The sequence below is a fragment of the Rhipicephalus sanguineus genome, chromosome 2 (assembly GCF_013339695.2).
Source record: "Rhipicephalus sanguineus isolate Rsan-2018 chromosome 2, BIME_Rsan_1.4, whole genome shotgun sequence".
Classification (NCBI taxonomy): domain Eukaryota; kingdom Metazoa; phylum Arthropoda; class Arachnida; order Ixodida; family Ixodidae; genus Rhipicephalus; species Rhipicephalus sanguineus.
Genome location: NC_051177.1, coordinates 76,413,941 through 76,436,307, shown reverse-complemented (window position 1 = coordinate 76,436,307; position 22,367 = coordinate 76,413,941). Strand labels below are relative to the sequence as shown.

The 22,367-nt window shown below is 49.2% G+C and overlaps 1 protein-coding gene across 1 annotated transcript; it reads left to right on the top strand.

Annotated features, from left to right (window-relative positions):
- Nucleotides 1–2,417: 2,417 nt before the first annotated feature.
- LOC119383204 (flavin-containing monooxygenase 5) lies at nt 2,418–21,649 on the top strand (the record flags this gene model as incomplete). The annotated part of the gene is given in 4 exon segments (XM_037651242.2): nt 2,418–2,854; nt 18,330–18,749; nt 20,050–20,284; nt 21,278–21,649. Coding segments are annotated over 4 exon segments (1,287 nt in total), but the record flags the coding sequence as incomplete, so codon positions are not given.
- Nucleotides 21,650–22,367: the final 718 nt, after the last annotated feature.

The following is a 22,367-nucleotide window of genomic DNA, read 5'->3' as shown; positions in this document are numbered from 1 at the left end:
CCACTCACCGTGGCCTTCAGAGCGTGCGCGCGGGGACAGTGACCGCGTTATTCGGTCGCCGCTGTACTGCTGGCCGCGATTTCATCTCCGCCTCGGCGGGCGCACTGCGCAGCGGGCTCGGCTCTTGCGGAATCGCGGATTAATGGCTCGCCGATGCTAATTCTTCCCAGTGGCAACGCGGCTCGTTGCGCCACTGATGGCAAGCCAACGATAGCGTGCGCCCTTTAGCTTACGTATCAATTTATTATCACTCTCGTATTGCTCCCCTCTCCACCATTTTTCCAGTGTATAGGGTAGCCAATCAAATAACCTTCTAGTTGACTTGCCAAGCCTCCGGTCTTGACACTCTCTGTTAAGTTCTGTCTTTGTACATTGTCTGGGCACATGAACAGGAATCTCTGGCGGGTAACTTAGCAATTCATGTATCCCTTTTGAGCTTTATGTATCGCGCAAGCTGCCGAAACGACCACATTCTGCTCTGGAGCGAATACACTCTACCATATGGTATGGGAGTGTGGGTGCAACCAATCACTACCGCATATCACACGACCAAATGTCAAGCAGGGTAAGACCCCGCTGACAAGCTCAAGCATTGAAGACCAGCGACGTCTGAGAACAGGGCCGAGCTGTCAGCTCAGGACCACGACATCCTGGACTCAGGATGCTGCCCACCTTGAACGACTCTGCTGTCGGCTCGCTTATTGAGTAGAGTTGATTCTTTCTCCTCCACTTCACTTCAAAAGCCTAAAAGCTCAAAACATTACTTGCTGTGTCACTCCATCCGCCATTGACGGCTCGTCGTCCGCAGGCCACCAGATCCGCTGCACCATTATCAATGTGCACAGCTTGGCTCGCAATTACCACTGGGATTTGAAGTCGCGTTCCTAGATGACAATATGCGCTTGGGACTTGTACTCGCTAACGAATGCTCTTTAGGCGTTGATTGCGTCGCAAAGAAGTTATCGCTGGGTACGCTATTGTATAGAATTGTGGGAACGAATACAAAACCGGAGGAACCAACGAAGTTTATTGGTTCTCTCTTTCTTTGTTTTCGTTGAATCTCGGGCCACATTAACCGCGACGATAATTACAATGGAACTACAAGATTGGCTTCCGCCACAAGCCAACTCATTGAAGATTGTCCCTTTGGCTAGCAGCATGACCCAAGCTAAAAAGAAAAAAACAAGGACATACCCATATACAGCCGTATCATATGAATTTAAGGTAATCCAATATAAGACCGCGTATGTTCCCACTTATCGTACACGAGCATGCCCCATTGATATATAGAAACACTCGTTTTTTTTGTTTTTTTTTTCATCCTTTAGACAGGGAAGCTATAGGGTTTACAATATACGAAGGATAGAGGATGGAAGAAGGGTGTTTATTCCAGTGCTTACTCGGGTAGCCTCATCTGCATGTTTATAAACAGTGTGATTTGGCCTGCTGCAGGAAAGCATAGAGCCGGATCAAGGTCAGATTTACCGCACTCGATGTCAAGCGCAGTCGGGGAGTGTGTGTGTGTGTGTGGAAGGGGGGGGGGGGGTGCATGCTCTCTACCTATTTCCTCTGTTTCCTTCTGTATTTGTGTACGCACATCAAATAATAATAATAATAATAATAATAATAATAATAATAATAATAATAATAATAATAATAATAATAATAATAATAATAATAATAATAATAATAATAATAAGAAGAAGAAGAAGAAGAAGAAGAAGAAGAATGGCGCGCTTTTTCTTCTACTGGAGAGAATGCGGTTCCCCGTTACGCAAGTTAAGACAGTGGTCTGTTTCTCGTTGGTAATGTCCCAATACGACGCCGTATACGTCTTACTATCGTGTCTGCAGAAGATGCTGTGCACTGACCAGCGGCTAAATCTTTGGCCAGATTTTGCTAACCAGGCGTAGCAATGCTTTCAACTGAGTTAATATTTAAAAGCACTTCACTTCTACGACTCACACTTATGGATCGACACCTGAACCTATTTGGCCCCAGCAACACCAGCTGCTTCACTGCCCGAAAGCAGCCCCACACCTTTCCTTTTGTTCCATCAAACTGCCCACCTCCATCAACGAGGCGGACACTTCTACTTGACCAATGGATTAATGCCTACACGGAACTTGGCTGCTTCTGTGGTTAAAAGCACTAAAGGCAGTCTTCGCCACAGAGACACTTCCGCAGAAGACGTTTCGGCCCTTCCTGGCCAGTTCTGACCGCTTCGAGGATAACAAATATATATAGCAAGCAGCTACCTTCCGCGCGCATGAGCATCCGCTTATCAGAACTGGTTAAATCGGTCCTGTCGTATAAGTATGGAGGAAATCAGGACTGGTCCACATTCGCAGAAGAGAGGGCGACCGCGCTGTGGGCAACGTATATGGACCTTCGGCTGTTGTATTCGAAGAGTGACACTACCCGGCACACCAACACAACGAGACCGTCAAGTGCAACTGGCGCTCCGCGCAGCGGTGAGATCCTTCCAGCCGCCCCTTCCGTGCCAGAGTATCCCTTCCCTCTCGTATAAAGTTGGCACGCTCGGTGGTTCCTGCTTCCACCGCCGCCTGCCTGCCCGGCTGCCAGGGCGGAAGATGAAGCAGAACCGGCATCGCCGTCCGTTGCGGCCGCCGCATCGTCGAGGTTGTTCACCGCCGCCGCCGACGTGCGCGAAGGAGAAGAGAAAGGCGGTCCGCTTCTGCTGCAACAGGGCCACCGTTGCCGCGCAGCTGTCTTTCGCGTTTCATTGCGTCGCCCCGACGTCGCTGGCGACCAAGATGGCGGCGTCAGTGCCGTCGCACGCCGTGGATACCTGTGACGACGAAGACGACGATGCCCTGCGCTGTGTCACGCCGTGAGTGCCGTTTCCTTCCCACGTTATAAAGTAACCGCGACGTTTTACGTACGGCATGACTATACAGCGTAGACGGCTGCCGCGCGGTTCCGCATTTCAGCGTGTCGCGTGCGGATGCCGTGGAGTTCCGTCGAGCCGTGGAATTGTGTACCTGAGGTACGCGCCTGACCGTCGTCTCACCTGAGCGGGGCGTGGCTCGCGTTATTGCGCTCGGTGCATCGTATGACTGTAGAATGAGACGTGCGGCTTATAAAGGGGTTGCTCGTCTTCACGGCCTGATTACAGCACTGCAGGTAGAATACTATTCTTCAGGTATACGCAAAACTTCAGGTGAGCGCAAAACGAGAAGTCGAAACTGGCAGCGGAAGAAAATGTGTAAATGCGCAAAGGGAGAGATTTCCAGGTCACACATGGCGCCTCAGGCACACTACAGTGCGGTCAGAAAACCAGTGTCGGTATAGTAATCGAGAAGCGATGATTAGTCGGCTGAGAGTGTTGATGATTACGGCGTTGACGTTAACGTGTTCGCAAAGGACACTGGAACGTGCCGGTGCATACGAGTGTGCACGCAACGATGATAGTGAGGAAAAAACAGAATCGACTTAGGAAAGAACAGAAGAGAGTGAAAAGAGCGATGTACTACAACGATCCTCTCAAGGCTTCTATACTTATTCATGCATGCATCACGTCCTACAACCAACTCGCCCACGCCTCCGTATACTTATTCACTCAATCAGGGAAAACATAGATCCCCACTCAGAGCCCGTTTCCGTGCAGGTCGAAGACACGCGCCAGGCCCTTGATTTAGTACATGTTATTTCCTCTTCTTCCTTCTCTTCCTGTTCCTCCTCTCCTCCTCGATCGTTTCTCAGCCTGAAGGATAAACGAATAGACTTAGAACGGATTTCACCGAAATTAATACGATATCGTCAAAAAGGAATGGCTCGGATAGAAGAGAGGTTAATGTGTCTGAGAGCTTTTCCTCCTTCTTTACTTACATATGTGTACACATTATTCACGTGACAATGATTCCGTTCTTTGACTGTAGGCGTGCCGCATGCGGTTTTTGCCAAAAGAAACGAAGCCTCTGTAAGCGTGACTGCATCAAACTCCAGGATGAATATAGTTGGCCACCTTTCTCGTCCGCACTCTTCTAAAGTTCTGGAGACAGTAGAACCCTTGCCTTTTCTGTCCATGGCTTTATTGCGAAAAGGAGCTCCACGGGAGAGACACAACGCAACCGGGCAGCACCACCTAGACTGAACAGGGACACAGTGAGACGCACGCGCCTTTAGGTGGCGGCATTTCCTTTGCCATCTGATGTATGTAGACGGACACAGGCGCGCGCTGCCCACTCGTAACCGGAAGCAAACAGGACTGGTTGACTTTGCTTTTGATTTCCACCAAGACGCTAGACCGGCTGTCTTTGTCAGCTTCACATACACGTATTACAAGAATGATGACGAGGCATTTTTTCCCCTTGGCTGACAGCGGTGACCCGTGCAGCCAGAGAAAGCATGATGAAAAACGACCAGTGTCTTGTCTTCTATGGCATCGCGGCACAGGGAATCTCGATGCGGAACGCGCGGCGCTGCAGTCGAAGCCCCTTCAACCGCGACGACCTGCGGCGCCACCAAAGGCCCGTCCGTCATTGCGAAACGCCGTCGATCCAATTAGGCGTTGCCGCTGCGATGTGTGGGGTGGAGGGCAGGGAAGTGAAAGCACCCGCACATATAGCTACGGGGTGAAGGTGGAAAGGGCAGCACACGTCACAGCGAAAGCGAATTCGGAACAACGCACAGTGCGGCAGCAGCAGGAGGACGTCGACGGCAAGCCGCTGGCGTCCTACATACGCTCGCTGAGCTCCACCCGGGTCAGTGTGCCACGTTGCCTGGCCAGTACGACGCCGAATTCGCCCTTCGAACTCGCGCTTCGCTCAGTGAAGATATGCCGCGGTGGCGAGGTTTCGGTTATTGATTGATTGATTGATTGATTGATTGATTGATTGATTGATTGATTGATTGATTGATTGATTGATTGATTGATTGATTCTAGCATATCATATACCATAGTATTTGCTACTAATGGCATCAAATTGCTGCGTCGAAGGCCTTTTGGCTTAATGTGCATCTCTTATAATACGTATGTGAGAGGGAAGGAGTGACGATGACAGGAATATTACTCCATCGCCTATGACAAATCTTACATCGATGATTCACGCGACGCGCCTTCGCAAAGCTTCTGTTAATAGCAGCGAACTCGGAAAATCCCTGTCGCAGGCTCTTCCGCGAACTCTCTTCCCTTCCTCCTCACCCAATCCTCCGCTATTTGTCTGCCCTATTTCCAATTCGCCTTTGCGGCCCCTTCTGAAGTCGCCCGTGTGAAGCGCTCCCTCAAACAACGGTCACGAAAGCTTCGCAAACACAAGCTATTAGTGGCACAAGTCTTATCCGACAGGCGTAGCCGTAGGCGGACTCGGATAAGCACGCATCCCTCTGCGTGAAGTCGTCAATCGCTCGCTTCATCGTACAAAAACAAACTTATATTTTTTTCCCCAGTGATTGCTAAAGCGACGGCGGTTGAACGGTGTATTCAGCACTCGCCTTGACATGGTCGACGAATGCATACTCCTCGCTGTACGATTGTCCTTATCAAATTCAAAGGACGTGTGGTACGGGACACACAACGCGCAAACAGCCTGTGAATCGGCACGCCCGTCTCGAGATTGAGCGTCCCGTTCACTACTTTTTCAGGGTGCTGCTATTGTTGATAAAACCGGACTTACGCTTACGCGATTACAGGACAACGCCCATTCTGTCTGGCTTTTGCGAATGTATATGCGAGAGTAACCAGTCCAGCCAGCGGTCAAGAGCGACTGACTGCTCACAAGATGCTCACGCCTCACGAAAACATAGCCATTCACAGCATCATTTCCAACCATGACTACGAAATCCTGCGTCAGCGACCTAAATAAACGAATTTGGCTCCCCGCATCAGCTTTCTGGGGCAAGGTTACATACACGGTGGCGCCTTCCAAAATCTGATCGCATAAACGGCTGTAAAAACTCTGGACGGTTCGGACGAGTGACCTCGCGTCTGTAGCTGCCCGTGAAGTGCCTGTATTGTGCAAGGTCACTGATGGCAATGTACACTTTGGCAGTACAGGCCGTAACATCGCTCGCATGGACTCTGCAGCGCATCGAGGACACCAAAGAAACGAAATAGCTGATGTAGCTGCTCGAGGACTTCACCGACTGAGTGTCCGCAAATACAGGGCAACCTCTAAAACCCCATAGCTCCCCACAACAACACAAAATAAAGGCACACTCATCGCAATTCATGAACCAACACCTAACGTATTCACCGGTCTCTGCCTAGCACGGGCTAGAGAGAAATATTCTGGCGCCAACTACAAACTCGCTCCTTCTTTATACCGTGCTTTTTCTATGAAATGCGAAGCATTTCTTAGCGAACCAAAGGCACTTTGGGCGTTTCTATTCTATCTATCTATCTATCTATCTATCTATCTATCTATCTATCTATCTATCTATCTATCTATCTATCTATCTATCTATCTATCTATCTATCTATCTATCTATCTATCTATCTATCTATCTATCTATCTATCTATCTATCTATCTATCTATCTATCTATCTATCTATCTATCTATCTATCTATCTATCTATCTATCTATCTATCTATCTATCTATCTAGACCAAGATTGGCATGGGAGGGTAAGAGGGCTTGACGAATATGACTGTCTGGTCATGACATGAATAACATGAAAATTCCTGTCGCGTACATCGTCAAACCCTTTCCTCCAGACACGTGTGGCACATACCCATTTACCACAGGCCGCGGAATGCGGGTATGCGCCACAAGTGACTGACAGCTTATACCTACCCAGGAAGGGCGAGAACAGACATTGGTAATTTAAATGCGAGAGCGTCAAGAAAAACCGACATCGGCAGCGTTGACCCGACGAATGCAAAAAATATCAGGATCCCAGCAGGAATCGAACCCAAACAATCTGTGTAGCAGTCAGCGCCAGGTCTCTAAACTACTTTGTAAAAGGCCCTATGCAGGCGTAATGTCGGTGCAACGGCAACCGTGGTTGCAGTGCTGGCTATATAATTTTTAACAAGGCAATAAACATTACATATATACTCGTATGATACGGGCGTCATGTCGGGTTACCGTCAGTTGTGGCTCCAGTGTTGGCTCCGCTTTTAGAACAGTCTAATAAACATTGCATTTGTATTCCTATGATTAATCAAGCTATATTCAAGCGTTGCTCGAACCCGGAGGAATACGCTAACGAAAGTTACGTATGATATTGACATCATCGCACCATAAAGTGCACTTTGTTTTGATAAAACTGACCTCTGTGCTCTAATGCGAGTGCCGAGGTTACGTCGAACCATAAGTTACCCTTTAAACGTCGATGTAGTCGACGTGCCTGGTAAGCACACGGTGTGCACACAGCTACTATATTTACAAAAATGTGTGAATCCACCTCGCAACGCGTGGCTCAAAGCCAAAAAATGCAGTATGGACAGTTACCAGCTGACAGCTTCGTATGAAACCGATTCCCACAAGGCGTGGGATCTGTCGAATTTTTTTCTCCCCTACACCAATACCGGACTCCAGGTGCCGTATCTGCCCTGTTCAGGTAGCAGATCTCTCGCACATCATGTGGCAATGCCCCATCAGATCTCATCCCCCCCCCCCTCCCGCCCGTACCCTCAAACCGTTAATTAGTAGTGAGGAGCTGTGGCAGACCGCCCTGCACAGCTCCGATCCCGCCCGAGTTTCTTATGAAACTCTATCCCACCCTTCAGGACCTTGTTCTCAGGTGGGCAGAGAGGCAGCGGAGGCCTACCACGACTGGTAGGCTGACGTCATGTCGCATGAAGTGGTGAAGGACCATAGGCGTATCTACCGGGGGGGGGGGGGGCAAGGGGGGCTCTAGCCCCCCCCCCTTTAGACAGTGGTTATTGTCGGCTGCAGACTGCGAAACTAATAAGTCAGGCAAATTTTTACTTGAACGCAGCAGTAACGTAATTATGCAATAAAGTCTGTCCAACAATTCTCCTCTGACGACTGTCCTCCGTGTGTCATGACCACGCACTGTAGGCTACCTGCAGTGCGGGCTGCCTATTCCACGCTTGCGCGCCTTGCGCTCGAGCATTGCCGAGGAGGCTATCGCTCAGCAGGGGCTCTGTAACATTACCGCAATCTGTCATGATTTTATTTTGTTCTGCCTAGCCTGAAATTTAAGTAATCGGCGACGGAAATATGGACGAGAACCAGTAAACCGTTTTATAGCCCGATCAAACGCTCTCCTTGTTGAGGAAGTTCAGTTTCTTTTTTTGAAAATGAATAGTATCGCCACTGCTCCATATCCAAGCTGCTGTGAGTTGATGAGTGTGCAGAACTGTACAGTATTTTAGCTCTGCCTAGCCAGGACAGCACAAATAGATTCCCACTTTAGTCTCCGATTAGCCTGCTTCACTTTGCTTATCATATGGTAGCATGCAGCGATCGCGGCGGCTTGTGACAAGGCAGTGGACTCGAGCACATTGAGAAGCCCAGCTTTCAAGTTTGCCCCGTTACTTGATCTACCTCACCAGTGAGATGATCAGCGTCCACGGTTTTCTGGACTAAGAATGCTGCCCACCTGCAAAGGATTTTGTCTGTTCCTAATGATGTTTATTTCTCTCTCTACCTCTCTGTCAGCAACGATGAGTTCACAGAGAAGTTGTACACGCGCAAAAACAGCTCAACATCGTTATACTACAACTGAGAGTATCTGCTATACACAATTACACAGATGTATCCATCTCGCCCGCTGCTATAAGCAGCCGCAGCCAATGTGATTGGCGGGCAGCCTTCTTGACTTACGTTCAGAAACAGACACTGTCCGGCTATTCCGAAAAAAAAAATAAAATATTGTTCAGCACAGTAATGTGCTGCTTATTGTGCACACATCATTTTAACGCCGTGAGTTTTCGCATACATGTGAAGTCGCATAACAAGGAGGCGATTTTATGGCACATTGAAAATTTTTGACGAATAGCGAAGAACCAATGATAAACCAACTATACGCCGTATTGAAAATAGTTCATTATTTTTTTACGCAGTCATGCGTCAGAAGTAATTACGCGGTGGATCACTTACGCGTCATTTGTTGCGTCGTTTTACAAGCAGGTGCTGTGAGCATGACTCAGAAAATTTCGACCAATCATTAACAGCTAACGACCTATACGGAAGGAAACAATGCGGGGTAGTTTAAAGTTATAACCACCCACATTTTTTCAAAGAAAGTTTGAGCTTACACAATTTGCGTAGGCTATTTAATTGGAGGAACAGGAGGGGAAGAGTAAAAGGCCACTTCACCGCTTTTCCGCGTCCACCCCCCATCCAAGCTGGGAAAAGTAGGAGGGCAAGGAACGACACCTAGCATATAAATTCGTAGTCATTTATAATCTTTTTAACTATAAACAACCAGCTCAGTGTGGTTTTCTTAAGTTTTAATCGACTGAAATTGGTCTTCTTCGTAAAAAAGACTTTGTATTAGAGGGCTCCAACAGGAATAAAATTGGCACTCGGCTTATCCTGAAGACTTCTGCGAAGTACCTTGCTTTGTCAGCCACATGTTTTGTTTAATAAGTGAGAATTTAAGGTACTAGAGTCCATAGCAGGTTCTTCATTCTCATTGTATATACAACGCCAAACTAAGACTGGGAAGTTTGCTGATGCAATGCTCGGATGATCAGTTTAAATTTGGGTGTACTTTTTAAACTTCACGGCAATATTTCCAAAATGTTATTAAACACTTAAACACTGCTGTGTTGTCGCGGTATAGCGCGGCCCAGCCTGCAGAATCTGTTTGTGAAGATTCTTCCTTGATTTAAAACAAACAGTTTTAGAAAAGCAATTGATGGTACTATATCGCAAACTTCAGAGACGAAGAACACCTATATATATATATATATATATATATATATATATATATATATATATATATATATATATATATATATATATATATATATATATATATATATATATATATATATATACGGCGGACAGAGGGAGCGACACAGACCCCCCCCCCCCCTCGCGAACGAGTTGGTACGCCACTGTGACGGACACCTGCTGGCACTGTAGCACATAGACCTCCCTCTCTCCCCTCCCCCTCCGGCCTCTGCCCCTTCTTAACCCTTTCAGGCCTGCATTTTTTTTTATTTTGGTCGGAGACTTCTTTTGTGCGTGTTTTCGTAATACTTAGGACCTCAGAAGACCACAAACGAAAAATTGAGTCAGTCGTGCAAGTAATAATGGATTTATAGACATGACATCAAATTAGGTCATCGGGGCTCAGCGGTCGTTAAATGAGGAAAATGGCCTCTTTCTTCTTGCTACTCATTAGAGTACATAAAATGTGAACCACGTGTCATTTTTCAGTGTGATACTCATTGAAACAGCTTCGGTACATCGACCCGAAAATGGCGCTTACCCGCCTCAGCTTACCCGCCTCGGCGTCACCCATGATGATGATGATGATGATGATGATGATGATGATGATGATGTGCCTCTACACATGGCTCATACCTACACTGGGGGATTGGGCAAGAATTGTTGATATGAAGTTTTAAATTTATAACTAATGATTTAACACAGAAGACAAGCAAACATATAAAAGAACGAGTGCAATAATTACTTGTACATTCAGCCCAGACTACTCATCCTAACTAGAAATCAGAATAATGAAATTAATGTGTTACCGAACGTCTTATTCTTTTTTATTGATTTTCATTTTTTTCCCTATTGATTCATTTCTACTATCGGAATGACTTCGCTCAAACTTCTTCTTCTTTGCGGCTCCCATCTCCGCAAGCATGTCACACTTTTCATGTCAATCGCAGTGGGGATTATTGAAGAAGCATGCCCTCAAGAATAGATAGTTTTGGTTTCATTTCCGAGGTGCTAGGGGAAACGTTGTGTGGTGGTGTCAATTGACACCGCCAGGGCCGAGAGGAATAAAAAGGGAAATAAAGTTTATTCATTTGATTCATACAGACCGCAAGTCCCAGCAGCTTTCTATGCACGAAATAATTCACGCTCCGGTGGCGCGCGCATCACACTCGGATGGTCGAAATCGCGCGCTCTACCGATTACCAGGCAGCCAGCATCGACGATGAGAGACATGGCGCTCATGCTTTTGAGCTTTATGGCGTTGTACGCAGTTACGTCTCTTAGGGGCCGTCTATTGAGGCAATCGCGTCAACGACGGTCTCGAGAATTATCCCCGTAGGCACAATGACGTTGAAGACCAGAGCTCGAGATGACACGGCCTCGATGACTCGAACTAATGAACGCCCCTGGTGTGTAACACGCACGGACGTGACAAAGCGATATTATGGGCACTTAGACAAATGGTTAACGATTTAGAGTACTACATACTCTTAACTGGGTAAGCACTCCCGCTGCCTAAATAACTCACGAGAGCAATATTCTTAGTGGTTAGAAAAAGGTTAACGATTTAGAGTACTTTGGGGGACCGGGTACGTGGACGCCGAAGCCACCACGAAGGGTTAGGAGACTTTAGAGCGTGGGGCCTTACATTCAAGACCATTTGTCTTTCAAAACAACAGCTGTATTGACAGATATGTACAGTGAGTAATATGATCACAGAGACTTCTTCGAATGTCGACTGACGAGGACGCAGAGCCTTCTCCCCGCTCTTCAAGGTTGGCCTCCTTCCCCATTGGTGGTGGCCGATTGCAAGAGGGCAAGGATGTCCGTAGTTCAGGTACGGCACAGTCCAATCGGCACCAGGGCAGCACGTGGGACACCCAGCTAAGCACGCGCCGGCCCAACACCCTCTAGAGGGTCTTGGCCGGCCTCGTGGTCCTTGCTCCCCCGTTTTAGATGCGAAAGCATCTTATGCTCGGGGCAGTGTCCGTTCTGCGGCGTCCGCACCCATAATGCGCATGCGCCAACTCTCCCCCACCTCTCCTCGCGTAAGCGCGAGGAGGTGGGGTGGAAGAGGTGGCGTGAGCGCTGCCTCCGCTTCGTTTCTCCTCTCCCGTTTCTCTCTCTCCGCCACAGCTGTGCGCTCGTATATAATGCGGCGCCTGCTCGCTCCCGTTGCACTCTCCTTCGCAACGGCGCTATGGAAGCTCGTGAAGCTGAACGTACACGGTGTTGCGAAATGCCGTGGAACGGAGCAGCGAGGAGCGTGCGGAACTATCGCGAAGACGAGAAGGTTGAAGAGAGGGGCACGGGCTGGAAGAGCAGTTTTTTGGTCGCCATGATCAATAAACGGGTAGTCTCCATCTAACGTCTGCGGAACCAGTTCTTTGTTACACACGGCAACGCCGGCGAGCGTTGCACTCTCCTTCGCAACGGCGCTATGGACGCTGGCGAAGCTGAACGTAAACGGCAACGCCGGCAAGCGAATCTCGAAGCTGCGAGGCTGCGAAAGCGCGCGTTCGCTGTGCTTCTGTCATTCTCTCTCTGTGCAACGGTGTGCGAAACGCCATGAACAACGTCAACGTCGGCGCTAGTTGCAGCGGCAGCGCCATCGCCGTGGAGCAGAGGAAGGCTCGGGAAGCCGAACGTAAACGTCAGCGTCGGCAAGCGGTAATTCAAACGCCTCGACAAGCACCGTCTCATAAGTCACATAAGAGAAAAGGAAACTCGATGCGCACCCCCCGCGATGCTTTCGCATCTCACCATGGTTGCCCGTAGGGGGAGATGATGTGTAATTTTCTTGTTTCCTCCAAAGCGGCTGCTTTCCACGGAGCTCCTAAGGCAGGGAAAAGCAGTCAGATAACGGCTACGTCGCATGGGCAGGTGGACGGGATGCATGGGAAGGCGTGTTCGGCGTGGTTGACGCGGCCGCCGCGGATGGCACCTGCACATCTGTGCATGTCGTTATCCCTCCTTTTCGGGGAATGTAGATCCGGTCACAACAGAACTCTACTACGGGAGAGCGGTAAGCCGTACGTCCCAATTCATGGAGTGGAGAGCATACGTCTTTCTTAGGTCTTTCTTGTTCCACACCCATCGCGGCTGCTCAAACTCTGATTGCGTTTTTTCTCAAAACATTTCTACAGGAGACGTTTGGAATTAATAGCTTAGAGGGTTATCAAAATGTTGTCCTCCTTCGCGTACAACCTTTAGTCTAGCTTAGTGAACCATGAAGAGCCTCAGAACCTGTAGCGTTTCCTTCTTCCCAAATCGGTTCCCCTCACCCCGTCATCTACTCCACGAAGTAAAATTGCAGTTTCACACGAAGGGCGTAGCGCTGACAGCGTTGTCAAGGTTTACTGTTGCGCTCGAACAACCCGTTCAAAGTTACGCAGGTGCGCATGGTGTCGAAACATAACACGCAGGGTAAACCCTTATCCGCATAAGGAACAGCGCTCTATAGCGGGTGCTAAAGTATCACAACGTTGGTATAGGGTCCTTAAATAAAACAAGTTATGGGTACCACCCCTGTTGTGATAAACAGCTCTGCCAGTCGTGGCGCAGTCGTCACATATTGATTATGCAAGCGATGAAACCCACGGAGAACCTTCAGCGTGCTGAAAACGACTGAAGAAAGACTACTTGTGTGTCGCCTGTAGGAGAGCACGGGTTAGCAACTGCAGTAAGTGGAATGGGGGAGGAAAACATGGATAGGGGTAGAGAGGAGGAAGTAGGGGACAGTAGCGCCCGCGGTCCAAAACTTGGAGAGAAGCAGGTCACGCCTGCGCCGACCATCTAGCCTTGTGTCCTGAAGAAAGTGCAGGACCACCTTGAAGACCTACCTGCGCTTTCAGGCTAGAATAAAAGCTCCTTCTCGGTTGCTGCTTGGAGCCCCTGGCAACGTCGGGCGGTGACCATCGAGGCTCGTTCGGTTTAGTGTGGGAATGTTACAGAGGAGATGGCTTAGTGCCTCATCTACCGCGCACTTGTTGCAGGGAGTAGACAAGCTCCATGCCCAGTAGGTAGCTCCGGAAGGCTCTAGCTCCGGGATCCGGACTGCTCTCTCCAAGACAGCCCGCGCTCCGGCAGCAGCGTTAGAGATTCCTTCCTGCCCGTAGGAGGGTCAGAATGACAGCTCAGCGGCAGCTGCCGCAGGATGTGTCTCAAGTAGTCCGAGACTGCGACTGCGCGCCTGACTATTATGCCGGTACGGTGCTCCTCCTTTGCCAGTGTGTCCTGCCTGCTTGTTGCCCACATGTGACGGAGCCAATTGAAAAGAAACTTCGATACAACTAGCTAAGAGTACGTGTAGTTTGGTGGCCGGGTAGGATGCATCGATGCTGAACCGCACTCCGGGTACTAGCTCCACGGCTAGTGTGGCCGCTCGCGAGTCACAGGCCGCTGCGCCAGGTTTTCCAGGGGCATTGACTGCCAGCAGGTCCGCGGCAAGGTGGAGTCTAGCCATTACTGCAGCAATGGAGAAGGCCGCGAAGAGCAGTCTGGAGGTCACCGCTCTGCCATGGGCGGGTACCACGCAGGCTGCTTTAGCTGAGCCAGAGTCTGAGAGAACGGAGCTGGCCGTCCGTGAGGACGATCTGGCGATGTGCATCAGTTCAAGCTGCAGGAGAAGCAGACACCGCAAGAGCCAAGGCCTCACCTCAGCAAGCGTGGCTAATGTCTGTGATGATCAAGGTCTTCCCAGCACGTACAGTAGAGTTCATGAGTTAAGATCCAGCTGCACGAGCGCCTACTTTCGTGCCCTCTCACCCACCGAACTCGAATCCGCTGTCACCACTGCAGGAGAACGCAGACGAAGATGGCAGTTCTTCTCAATACTTTTTGTACCTAAAAAAAGTTCGCTTCAAGACGGCACCATTTGTTTTGGCGCTTGGAACATGCCGAGTCCTGTTAGTCCGGATTGAAAACTGGTGTCAAATATTGACCCTCTAACGACAGTGGCACATGCAAATAAGATTCTGTGCCTTTGAGCCGTTGCCCCGCCTTTTGACCGATTCTCCGCCGTATAATAGGTCATCAACTATAGCTCACACGAGCACCTTGCTGATATTCCAACTTAGGAGTCATGCAATGTTTAAGATTGGGCTAGTTGGTAATCCACCTTCAGCAAACGGACAAAAGGGGAACAAAGAACAATATAAAGGAGTCAAGCCGGAAATAGCGCATGGTTAGCGACCAGAATCCCATTTATAACGAAGTCGACACGTGGCTCTCAACTATGTACTATGTATATAAGCGCTCTTCGGAATATATGGCACCTGGATATTGGCCAACTTATTTGGCGCGTGGAGACGTTGCTACAGCAGTATGCAGTGTGTATACTTGATCCCATCTGGGTAACCCACAAAAGCTGAAGGCGTTGCTCAACGTCTCCGGGCAAAAAGATCGCGAGCACGAACCGCGCTACGAATGCACTGTAAAGAGGAATGACTGTTTATTCGAGTTTCTTCACTGCCGATAACTGGCCGCAAATTAGCCGAGTGCCGGGGGACCGAGCTGTTGTTGCGACACAACTTAAAGCGTCGTATATGGGTCACGCAATTGCTGCGAATCTGACGCCGCTGCAATATTGCGTTTGGCGCTAAAGGCAAGGTCATTCAGTGCCTTATATCGCCTCACCCGCAGGGCCGGTTGTTTACCGGCCCTGCGGTAAACAACCGGTAAAGTTGTTTACGCGGCGTCGACGCACATGAGCCAGTGGTGTCACGAGCGGATTTTATCGGGTTAATCTTCGGGAGCCCATTACTGACCGACCGGCTAGAAAACTAAACCGGTTAGGCAATGTACACTATTTTGTCTGGGCAGCCATATCTGCCAGTTCAAGGCTGCGCCTTTACTTTTTAGCTCTCCCTCTTCATCACGTTACTGCTATATTGACAAAACAAACAGAAAGAAATGAACACGGTATTTATGCAAAAGTGTTTAGGCCTGCTTGACCGTGGACGCCACACTTGCTTTGCCTGGAGATCGTATCTCACCATGGCAGCTACAAAACCAGCAGTGCCTGGTGCAGCTGCGATTACGCCTCTGCATGCGCTCGCTCGCTTTAAAGAGAGAGTGGAACACGCTTAGTTATACTCGGTACTGACTTGTCGTTAGCCGTGACCGCAAATTATTTTGTTTGTGGCATTAGCGGGGCGCTCCGAGGTACGTTTACGATAACCGTGCAGCAAACACCTGACTTTTACTGCGCTGCAGGCCTCTGGCAGCCTCAAGGACGCGGCGTATTTGCAGCAGCCATAAATTAATTCTGCAAGGTTTCATAACCTGGTGACAGCTTCTTGCCTCACGGGGTTTTCCTGCCCCAGACAAGATAGCGGATTGTAGAAATGGTGATAGCCATTAGCGTTTATGAGCTGTGCATTGTAACAAGCAAATAAATAAATAAATAAATAAATAAATAAATAAATAAATAAATAAATAAATAAATAAATAAATAAATATTCTGATTCAAGGCTAATGTAGCAGTGGCGTGTTTCAAATGTTGTTGGATCAGTAGAAAATGCGCAAGCTTATGAACGAAAAGAAGGCACAGACAGTAATTGAGAGAGACAGTATAGTTTGAATTATTGCTGCTGATGGTGCCACACAAGACGCCGTGAACTTCCATACGTTTGCAAACTTACCAACATGTTTGATATGTTTTCTTTTTATGGGCACCATGTAAAACCCCGCGTGTTTCCATAACAAATACAGGACTTGCCGCATATCCTCGTGTGAACCTACATGTGAGTTCCTTATAAAAATCAGCATATGACCTCCTGTAACCATATGGTGCACGAGCCAAGTTATGAATATACGAGCCAAGTTATGATTATGTGAACGTATAGAAATTCCGTGTTAAGAACTCGTATGTTCAGATCTGATTATTGGACATTGGGAGTATGTTTCTTTTTTTTTTCACTAGGTTAAAGACATAACAGTGCAAAAAGTCTTTATTGTGTATGCTTTGTCTTTTTATATTGCGATAACGATTAAGGCATAATGTCGGCGCATCTTTCAACAGATATTCTACGCCAACTAGCTCAACAAGAAATACTCTTCGCAGCCCACCGTAATTATTAATCCTCACGGCCGCCATTGGGGAGTAGATATAAAAAGAGTCTGGCTTAGGGGCCTGTTGGATGAACAGCACGTTTATATCAGTGGTACTTCCAGCATATCACGGGGGTCTAGTGGTTATGGTGCTCGACTGCGGACCCGAAGGCTGCGGGATCGCATCCCGGCTGTGGCGGCGGCCAGGGCCGTACCCATGCAGGAATCTTTTTCGGGGGGTGTTTGTGCGTAGAACCAGGGGCGTAGCCAAGGGGGGGGGGGGTTGGGGGGTTCAACCCCCCCCCCCCCCCGAAATTTTTCAATTTTGCTTGCGTATATAGGCACGCACACATACAAACGCACGCACGAACATACATAAAGTATGGTTGAACCCCCCCCCCCCCCCCCGAAAAAAATTTCTGGCTACGCCCCTGCGTAGAACGGCTAACTTTGGCAACTGGGGGTCGCTGTGAAGGCGCGCAAATATTTATTATCACCCGAAAAGTTAAACCCTGAGAAAATTTCGCGGGGTGTCAGAACCCCCTCAACCCCCCCTTCGTTACGGCCCTGGCGGCCGCATTTCGATGGAGGTGAAAAGCTTGAGGCCCATGTGCTTAGATTTAGGTGCACGCCAAAGAGCCCCAAGTAGTCGAAATTTCTGGAGCCCTCCACTACGGTATCCCGCACAATCATTTCGTGGTTTTGAGACGTCAAAGCCCAACATTTACAAAATTAATTCTTCCGGCATATGTAGACCGTCGTACTTCTACGGTCAAGCGATTGTTCGGTCGTCCTCGTATGATCAGGTCGACTTGTTTTGTACCATTTGAAGTAGGCCACTTCGACTACCGTATGTTGCGATAGCTTTACGTGTTTCGTGATAGATTTCATTACATATAGAGTCATCATGTCACCGTGTAGCAAGTGTTGGATATCGGACCTTCAGTGTGACAAAGCTACGCAACTAGCCCTAACCAGTCTCTTACACCCCCCCCCCCCCCCCCCTGTCGCACTTTGGTCTGGAGCAAGATCCAGACCAGTACATTAGTGTCCCCCTATACTCTTCTCACATTCTCTCTGCCTTTCATTTGACATCTTTCCATATTTCGCTCTCTCCCCTATCTGGCGCAACTATTTCGCACAGGTCTACTCTCTACACCTGTAGATCAAGCGTCTTTCGGGCCACCGGCCTGGATGACCAGCTCTGGCCATTGGGTCAGATGGACCTGCCTGTAGATCGATATCGGTCATAGAGCCTTCCGGACATCTAGAAGCCCAACTAGTTTCAAATAGTCCGTACAAAACTTTGCCCACCCTTCCAACCATCCAAATACTGCGCTGTGAATAAACATCCTTTACCTTTTCAAAACTATTGCGTGTGGTTGCACGAGCGCCTCGACTGTTGCAAATGTTTCACTGGTTCCATCGCTGTCCACGCAGGGACCAGGTGGCCATGGGTCTCGGCGACCGGGGACGCAAGCGGATCGCCATCGTGGGCGGCGGCTCGGCGGGCATGACGGCCGCCAAGTCGTGTCTCGAGGAGGACCTGGAGCCCGTGGTGTTCGAGCAGACAGACGCTCTCGGAGGGCTGTGGCGGTACCGGGACGTGCCGGAGTACGGCGTGCCGTCCCTCATGAAGGCCACCATCATCAACACCTGCAAGGAGATGAGCAGCTTTAGCGACTTCCCTCCGCCGCGCGAGTTTGCCAACTACATGCACCACTCGAGCCTGGTGCGGTACTTCGAGCTGTACGCGAACCACTTCGGCGTCACCAAGCACATCCGCTACAACACCGAGGTGACTCGAGTCCAGAAGAGCCAGGACTACGACGAGACCGGCCGTTGGGACGTCACGTACAGGTAAACAACTAAATACCGAACATATAGCCAGGGAAAAAGGTGGGGGGAGTGGAGGGATTCGAACCCCCTAAATACACATACATATCCTGGCTGAGCTTCCGAGACCTAACGGTGGCTCGAGACGGATAAGAACGGAGCCGTCAGTAAAGGAGTATTCACACGAGGGCACGGCCGTAACCAGGAATTTTTTTCGGGGGGCGCTTGTGTGTAGAACGGCTAACTTTGCCAACTAGTGGGCACTGTGAAGGCGTGCAAGTATTCTAGTATCACCTGAAAAGTTAAAACATGAAAAAATTTCGGGGGATGTCAGAACCCCTCAACCCTCCCCCCCCCCCTTATTACGGCCCTGCACGAGGGAGAAATCCGCGGGAGACACTGGCGGATTGCGGATCACGTGACCACGACGTCAAGTATTAGTGAGTGGGCGTGAACCCCCCGCGCCTCCTTGGATGACACGGGGACCTTTTCCCCGACAGGACCAAGGAGGTTAAAATACCTTGGACAGGACAAACGATCCCCCGGCGGTGGGGATATAGCGGAATTTCGGGCTCTTGTTTGGCCACATTGTTGCACTTGCACCTGCAGGGAGCGGCAGTGGGTGTCCAGTCTGCAGCTGCATGGTCATCTGCAGCTCGTCGTCAGCAGCTGGTCAAACGGGTGGTACAAGCCACCAGGCGAATGAAGGGGGAGACATTTGTGGAGACTTCTCCTCGCGAGCTGACGTCACTAGGCTCCGCCTTTATCCACCGAGGATTTGTCCCCCGTCTGAATACCCCTTTAAGCGTTTAAATTTCAGTCACAATGTGAAGAGTAAAAGGTTTCTGACTTCTCCTATATCTTGAGCTCGCCGTGTACGCGTGAAGCTTTTATTTATTTATTTTATTATTATTTGCTTATTTATCCATTCCTTCATTTATTTAAAGTGATTGCAAAATTTTCCAGCTGTTCAATCAACACTCTTCAAACTTAAAGAAATCAGCGTGATTTTTAGGCGTTGAGTAGGATTTTTATCGTTTCTAATTCCTCGTTCACTAAATGTTTGTATATGTTCGCTAAACTTTTTACCATTGCGACAACCTACCATTGAGAAATAAGGCGTTTTGTCATACAGCCGCACGTGTGGGCACTTGCCCTAATGCTGCGCACACCTAAAACGCTGACATTTTATTTTGTATTTCGTGTCGACCTCCGATTTTTCCGCTGTAAATATCACAATAACAGTGATCGAGTATCATACGCCAATGTATCAAATGTATCAGAAGCCTGATTATATCATTTTTCTTTCCTGCCCGTCCCAAAGGACAAAAGGCCAACCGCCTCGGACGGAGACGTTTGACGGCGTGATGATATGTTCGGGCCACCACGTGATCCCCCACGTGCCGACCTTCAAAGGCCTGGACAAGTTCAAGGGCCAAGTTTTTCACACGCACGACTACAAAATACCCGACGGGTTCCGCGACAAGAAGATCCTCATCATCGGCGTCGGAAACTCGGGCGCAGACGTCGCCGTGGATTTGTGCCCGTGCGCTGAAAAGGTTTGGCGTAGAACTCAAAAGCAACTTCACTTTAGCAGTTGGAAAATACCTTTAGTAAAATTCCCTAGTTGGGTCATCCAGGCACATTCGACTCGCATAAATAAGGTTGTTGCGTTCGCGATTCAAGCGAAGCGGGGCACGTTATCTGTACATGTGCAAGCAGTAGTGGTACGCAGTAACACCAGGGCTCAAGGTGGGGAGCTAGATGAGCTCCTGGAAGGCAGGGGCCAATATCTAAGGGGGACACAGGCCTCCTTGTCAGACATCTGGCAGTACATGCACATCTACATACACCGCGTCTCTCTCTCTCACACACACACACACACGCAAACAAGCAGCCCATGGGGGCTGCCCCCCCCCCCCCCCCCGCACACCCTTCCAGCTAGGTTAGGCCCCCTTGAACAAAGGGGGGCAAGTGAATGGCAATACATTTCATTTTGTTATACAAAGCAACGTATAAATGCTCTATTCTTGTCAAATGTGGAATATGCAGAGTGAAAAAACTCGAGATGACGACACGCCGCGTCTAGCCTGTAACAACACAAACACGCCAAGGTATGTTTTTGTTCACTTTTTAGGCAAACTTGAAAGACTCACGCCACAGAAGGATGTTTCTCACATGCTACGTCTGATCACATGGTCAGTAAGTGCTGTAACTAGCATGCGGTGCTGTTTCTGGGCCCACCTTCCGCTAATCGTGTACATGCCTGTACGCCAGTACTTCGCGCTCTGTAGACTACAGTGTCTGAAGCTGGGAGAGCTTCCACGAACGCTCTGCTTTATTGCCTTGGGTGTGCGAGCCTTCGTTGGAAGGTCCTGAGAGGATTCAGCCCTCTGATCGCGATTGGCATCCGACTTGCATGCCCTTTCTGTTTCTTTTTTGTTCATATCTAGTTATCCCTACCAATCCCACGTGAACGGTAGCTGGCCAAAAGTGACGAATTACTTCCATACCCATCTTTCTCACATGTGTGCAATTTATGCGAACCGCAGGTTTACCTGAGCACGCGCCGCGGCTGCTGGGTGATTCGCCGCGTGGGCTTCTGGGGCATACCGGCGGACTCGTTCCTGAACCGTCGCACGGTGAACCTGTTCAACAAGTACGCGCCCGAGTGGCTCGTAAACTTTGTCTACGAGACATACTCGAACGAGGCGTTCAGCCACAAGTTGTACAGGCTCAAGCCCAAGCACCGCTGGCGCAACCAGCACCCGACCATCAATGACGCGCTGCCCAACGGGATCCTCAGCGGACGCATAATTATCAAAGGGGACGTCGAGGAGTTCACCGAGACGGGCGTCATCTTCAAGGGCGAAGAAGGGTATGAGGAGAAGCTGGACGTCGTCATACTGGCTACTGGGTACCTGGTGAGTTGAAAGGCATATATTGGCATGAAAGCTTGAAGATGTGAAGCACGGGGTTTCGCGAAGGCACGCAAATTGTGAGTGAGACAACTATATTGAATATCCTGCAAATTGATGGCCTTAGTCGATGCAGCGCAGGGAACTGTAGAGAGACCCTGTATCTCGGAAGCTTCCTGCGTTTTCTGAATCGCCCGAAGTTGGTCCTGGAGATCTGAGCTAGTCAGTGCGGCGCTCCACCGCGCCCCTAGTTCATCCGGTGGTACTGCGATTATATTCTGAGTTATTTCGCAATCCCAGAGTATGCTCTAGGACAGTGGCGTAGGCAGAAATTTGTTTCGGGGAGGGGGGTCACACTCATTTACATCTGTCATAAAATGCATGGATATTCAGATGCTGTCGACAGACAATTATTTAGTGGCATTATTCGATGAACGCTAGGATGTCTTTAAGCACAGGACCGGGTTGATTGGCGGAACATGGGAGAGGCCTTTGCCCTGCAGTGGGCGTAGACAGGCTGATGATGATGATGATGATGATGATGATGTAACACTTTCTATCAAGTAGCGTCTACAGATTTTCGATATAATTTGTGGATAAAAAAAAAAGGCTATTGGTTGATTACGTGCATAGACACTGTAGACCCTGCTGTCAACATTTCTTTGAAGAGATTAATAGCTGTGTGTCGAAGTGGGTGCCGCGTGAAAAAAGGTTTCGACCCTGG